Source organism: Fukomys damarensis, unplaced genomic scaffold (genome assembly GCF_012274545.1).
Source record: "Fukomys damarensis isolate Sample0158 unplaced genomic scaffold, DMR_v1.0_HiC HiC_scaffold_33, whole genome shotgun sequence".
Classification (NCBI taxonomy): Eukaryota; Metazoa; Chordata; class Mammalia; order Rodentia; family Bathyergidae; genus Fukomys; species Fukomys damarensis.
The window spans coordinates 2188046-2194307 of NW_022900945.1; the positions used below are offsets into that span (position 1 = coordinate 2188046).

Here is a 6262-nt window from a genome sequence, read left to right on the forward strand (position 1 = left end):
TATACGACTGCTTAAACACAATTCTGAATGGCAGGGCCAAGGGCAGGAGTAGGGAGTGAAGAATAAACTTAGTAAAGCAGATAAGACCCTGCAAGCTTTGATGATATGCCAAATTCTTCCCTAAGGTTGGGCAAATCTCATAATCTCTCTAAGCTTCATAAGAGTTGATAGTGATACCGGCCTGTAAAGAAGTAAGAAATATCTGAGTAGAAGATAAAAATATCGCTTAGTATTTCAGAGCTTCCATTTACTCCTCGCTATAATGGGCATAATAATACTGCCAGCTCCCAACTTCACAGGAGTGTTTAGAGGATTATGGGCATGCTCACGAGATGCTTAGAAATCCTGTGATGAAAGGTAATGGCCAAATTCATGTCCCATGTGTCTCCTTAAGTGTAAACTGAGATATGTGAAATGATTTATTTTCCATTGCATGTGTGGGAGTGAACAAACACAGGAGAATCTTCTACATCCTTTCTGCATTCTTTTCATTCAAGGCCATCCTCCTGGTGTTCAAAATTGCTAGTGGTCACACACCGGAAGTGTCTACCAAGCCCTAGGTGAGTGGGAAATACCAACCAGGCACAGGCAGGAGCACGGCCACCGTGTGCATCCTGTGATCCTCATGGCACAACCACTCAGAAGTCAGCAGCAATTGGGCAAAACGTTTATGACATCAGAACCTTCCTTAACAAAAACGAATTATCAGCCACAGGACCTGTTCAGATGGAGGAGTTGGGAAATAAACCAGAATACAGAGATGGAGGTGAGATGTCCCTAGTGTTGAATAAAAAGACACGACCACTTCACTAAAACGGGCCTCCCAAATATGAGATAAAATTCACTAATATTAGCTTCTCCCAGAACTGTATAATGTACGTATGTCTCTATTACACATACCTATAAGTACATGAGTATGTCTCAAAGTCCCTATTGAAAGGGTGCAAGAGGCCTATCAAAATTAAGACACACCAATAGGTGATGTTTTAGGCATATTTCTGTACGAATGATATATTTCACAATGCGAAACCAAAACTGATGTCAGTGTCAGCGCTACTCCCCAGACTCCCACACAACCACCTCATCCCCGACACCTCCTGTTCACTAAGGGACCCCCACCCTCAACAGTGCCTGTGTGTCCCCCTTGCTAAACTTTTTATGTTAGAATAATCTGTGTATTTTCCCTCTCTAGACTAAAATATTTGTATCATTAACAACTTGTAAGTCAATTAACAGATTCTGAGTTCTAAAAATGCTCGTTGAACTTTCTCCCATTAAAATTAAAACTACTAGGCAGTATAACATTTGTTCATATTTGGTTCTCCAAATTCTGAAGTGATTGTCACATTATATAAATTAATAATTTAATAAACTGGATTTATTTTTTTAGCTAAAACAAATCAGTCATGAAGAATTAAATATTTAGCTCTTTTAATTTTCTACAATGCCCCAATTTTTGTGTACTTAAATAACTTTGTTTTGAAATTCCCAGGTAAAACTTTTTTAAAAAGCTACACATCAACCATATTTAAAGTAAAGACAGGTCCTGAAAGGATGACATATTAACAGTCTTATCTCCAAGGTGTCCCTTATGTTGATTTGTCTTACAAGTCCAAGAAAAGAGATCTAAGTCACAATCTTGTCAAATATTAACTCTTGCCCATCTTGCCTTTTAAAGACTAAAATATTTGGAAAAAAATTAACTTTAGATATTTTCAAATTACCTTCCATATCACTGAACTCCTCCTTTTTTTTACATCATTATTCTCTCTGCTGCGCTTTGGGAAATTTCTTCAGATCTTCCCATTCTGTAATTCCTTCTCCAGTAACCAACTATTTCACTCATCCCTTAATTATTTTCTTCAACACTGGGATGAACCCAGGCCCTTCACACTGAGCTATACCCTCAGCCATTTTTAGTTTTTCAGACAGGGTCTCGGTCTTGCCATTCTCCTGCTTCTGTCTCCCAGACTGCTGAGATTACAGGCAGACCCTACACTTGGCTCATATGACACGTAAAAAGTTTCAAGAAAGAGAATTCTTGCCCTTTATCCAGATCCACCACTTATTGGCCCTTTTCCCATTTTCTGTATCATCCTCTCAACACACACACACACACACACACACACATAAATCATATATGTAGATTTTTTTCTGAACCACAGGAGGACATAGTAACCCTTACTGTAAACATTTCCATGTTTTGTCTAAACCCAAAAATATTATTACAAAACCAAAAAATTTTTAATTTACCACTGGTACAGCAGTGCTCAACTTCTCCATATTCAAATTCTATTTCTTGTCCTAGTACCTTTTATAGCATAGTCAGTATCCATCTAAGTCCAGGATCCTGTCCCGGATCACTCACTACATGTAGTTATCTCTTTAGTCTCTCTTAACCTAAAACAATTCCTTACACTTTAATTTCTTTAACCTGAACCTTCTTTTTTGGAACCGGAAATCAAATTCAGGGCCTTGAGCTTGCCAGGCAGGCATTGTGCTGCTAAGCCACGTTCCTGGCCGACCTTAACTTCCTTTTAAAGGTGTATGACCATTTTTAAAATTTTAATTTTATAGAATATCATATTACTTCCTATGATCAGGTTATGCATTTTTGGTATAAATGATAAGGAAGTGATTTTTGTGTCCTGGAGTGTAACTTGAGGTGCAGCATATTGAGGTACAGCAGTACCGGAGACAGGAACTTGATTGAGATGTTTTCTAGCACTCTGCAATACATATGAAATTTTATAAAGAACCACTGATGATTTTTCCAATGCTACCTACCATCCCTTTTTTATTTATTAATTTTCTACTTAAAAGAGCTTTTCTCTTTTTATTCATTTGCATCACTATAGTAGCATGGATTTTTATTTTTGCCAATGGCTTTAAACCATTCCCATCATTACTTATTTTGTTTAACTAATCCTAAAGCTGGAAGCAGGGCCATCTGCCCTCCATACTGGCTCCTACTTAGCTCATGTACCCGTAACTCTGAGCAACTCTTTACTTTCCAGCACACAAAAAAATTACTCTCTCCACAGCCTCGGAGTCAACTTTTTCTCTAGTGCAAACTGGCTTTTAAGGGACAATGGTACTTAGAAGTCAAAATCTGGGCACAAAATGTGTTCACAGATACTTACATCATTCCTTATGGACCCTCTCAGTGGGCCGAGCTGAAGTATGGGCACAGGCACACACACTTCTCTTTAGTATCTATTCTAAGATGTGCATGATTTCACATAGACATTTCTAGTACCAAGTGAATAACACTGTGAAATTCCTCTATCCCAAAGTCAGAAATCTGGCTCTCATTCTCTGCAGTATTACTCATCTGCTTAAGGAATCACATTAAACCCCAGTTTCAGAAGTGCTAGCGCACACCACAGTGGGGGAAAAATGTCTCTCAATAACGCCTAGCAGGTTTATGTGAAATTCTTATACAGTAAGGAGTTGTAAGTAAAACAAATCTCACATGTAACCTGATTCCCAATATTCACCATTGCTTACAGATTCAGATTTCCACCTGGTGTCCTCAGGCTAAAGGGCTTCTGTCAGCATTTCTTCTTGGCAGGTCTGCTCGTGACATCCTTAGATTTCGTTTATTTAGTACTTTTAATCCATCTTCTTTTTTAAAGGACAGTTCTCTACAGAAATTGGGGCTGGCAGGTTTTCGTTTCTCTTTTAGCAGTTTTAAAGTTTTATTCTATTGTACCCTGCACTTGTTTTTGATGTTTCACCTGAATACTGTTTCGCATAATACTTTGTTTATACAGTGCATATTTTCATTCTAGATGTACTATACTCTTCAAATACAAAGTTTCTATCACTTGTCTTCATTTCTTTCACTATTTTCTACTTCTGAAACTCTAGGTATGCTTTCATTGACTTTTTTCAAGTCCTTTAACACTAGTAAGTCTTTTAAAGTCTGCTGATTCTAGACTTCCTGTGATCTAGGGGTCAACTTTAGCAACTGTTTTCTCAGCAACAGCTCCCATTTTGTTGTTGTTAGTATTTTATTGTATGCAGAGTGATATTCATTCTGGACAGTGTTTTGTCTTGGCTTACACTCTAAATTCACTCTGAATGCTGTCTTTCCTGTGCTGGGCAGCGGTTGACATCTGTGCAAGTTCCTTCTGAAGCATTCTGATTCCTGCAGGATTTGTGGCATTCCCTTACCCACACACAGCCCAGAAACCCACCCAGGATGCAGGCAGTCTGGGGTTCTCTCTTCACTACACTTCTCTTTATTCTGCAGCAGGTCTCAAAATTCCCAACTCTGGGGCCGGGGATTTAGCTCAGTGGTGCTACCACCTGCCTCACAGGCTCAAGATCCTGAGTTCAATCACCAATACCAAAAAAAAAAAAATAATAAAAAATTCCCAACTCTATTCTTGATTCTTCAAGCCAGTACTGTAAACAAGCTTTCTGATGGGTGCTGGCCATCCTGCCCAGCAAGGCGGCCAGCAGCCTGAATCACATACACACCAGTTTTGCCGGCCAGGTTGCTTCTTCAGGCATCAGCACCTCTCTAATCTCTGCACTGCTTACAGTTGCTCTCTAGGACATCAAGAAGTTTCTAGTATTTGTCCAGAATTTTAAATTGCTATCTATGGAAGATTTATTCCAATACAAACTATTTTGACATAGAACTCCAATCAGTATTTTTATTTTAACAATTACTTTTGTTTCTAAATTATCTAATAGCCAGGTGTGGTGGCTCACATCTGTAATCTCAGCTGGTTTGAGAGGCTGAAGCAGGAAGATGCCATGAATTCAAGGACAGACTGGGCTATACAGCCAGTCAAAGGCCAGACTAAACTACACAGAAAGACCCTGTCTCAAAAAGCAATATAACGGACCGGATATTTAGCTCAGTGATTCCACTGCCCGCTTCACAAGCACAAGGTTCTGATGCAAGGTCCCAAGTTTGATCCCCGGTACCAAAACAAAAAAACCAATGATTTAATAATCCCAGTTTAAAATCTGCCTGGGGGTCAGATGTGTTGGTTCATGTCTGTAGTCCCAGCACTTTGGGGACTGAGGCAGGAGGAATATTACAATCTGAGCCCAGCCCACCAATTTGGTGATTAGCAAGACTGTTTCAAGTGAAAAATAAAAAGGATTGAGCATGTAGTTGTGCAGTTCAATTCCCAACACTGCCAAAATAAATAAATAAAATGTATTTTTTATATTTTTATTGACATGTCTGATTCAATTTTTCTTTAAATGTTATTACAATTACTTCATATGTATTCCTTATAAATCCACTTTGTAAAATCCTTGAAATATAATCTGTTGGTTAGTTTGTTACGACTTCTACCTGTGACAGTTAGCTTTTCTGACTGGTTATCTGTGATCCTGTGATCTTTTGGTTTTTTTAACTATGGAAAAATGGGGGACCTAAACTGAGGCTGCTGTCCCTCTAACGATATACATTTGATCTCATCACTAGCTAAGGGACCCAAACCAAAGGAGGCCACTTACCCACTGTCCTAGCTTAACTGCTGAGTCTCAAATGTAACTCCCTGCCTCTAGCCAGTCAAGTGCAACAAGTGTGTGTGTGTGTATTCTAAAAACCCCACCTTTTACCTATACTTACTTCTTACAGTTTGATTTCAGGTCACATATTTAGTATATCCCTTGAGATTTCATTTCTTATGAATCTCCCAATGCAACAGGAAATGTGATTTATAGAGACTCTTGTTTTGAATGAAGACGTTCCACAAGATTCCAGTCTGTACATTAGGGAAGTTTTTTATGTCATTCTGAAAGGGTATATGATACTTTATTGCATATTACTAACTTGTATAAGCCAGAAAGAATTATATTTAAATTTCTTATTTCTCATAGTAAGTACTACAATGTTATCAACTTATTTTTTTCCACATTTTTTTTCTCACTGACTTTATTGGTACATTTTATGTGTACAACACAGTTACATGCATCATTGGGATCTTGTACCTTTACATGACAGGTCTTAGTTCTCATTTTTTTCCCCTTATCCCTGCCCTCCTTATTATTTATTTTTTTAAGAGTAGGAAATTTTATGGGAAAAAGCTCCTGAGAGAGACAGGAGGGGAATTGGAAAATGTGTTGCCCAGTTACCAACCTTTTTAACAAATGCAGGACACTTTTAAGTAAAAGAAATTATGTAACTCTGAATATCTGCCACTATTCAAGGACATTTATTAAATGGCTAACTTTTACCTGGCACATCACTTCACTGACCTGTTTCTTTTCTTTTTTTTTTTTTTTTTTT

At 38.1% G+C, this 6262-nt stretch overlaps 1 protein-coding gene across 4 annotated transcripts in view; it reads right to left on the reverse strand.

The window, feature by feature from the left end:
- Positions 1-6262, reverse strand: part of Itgb3bp (integrin subunit beta 3 binding protein) — a 47313-nt gene that overhangs the window by 37130 nt on the left and 3921 nt on the right. For 3 of the 4 annotated variants that reach the window (XM_010605065.1, XM_010605064.3, XM_010605063.3), the window contains exon 1: positions 580-634. The exons of the other annotated variant lie outside the window; for it this stretch is intronic. In XM_010605065.1, the coding sequence (XP_010603367.1) occupies positions 580-627 (48 nt within the window). In that variant the 5' untranslated portion in view covers positions 628-634. Of the gene's footprint in view, positions 1-579; positions 635-6262 lie in introns of those variants that run through there. 4 annotated transcript variants of the gene reach the window in all.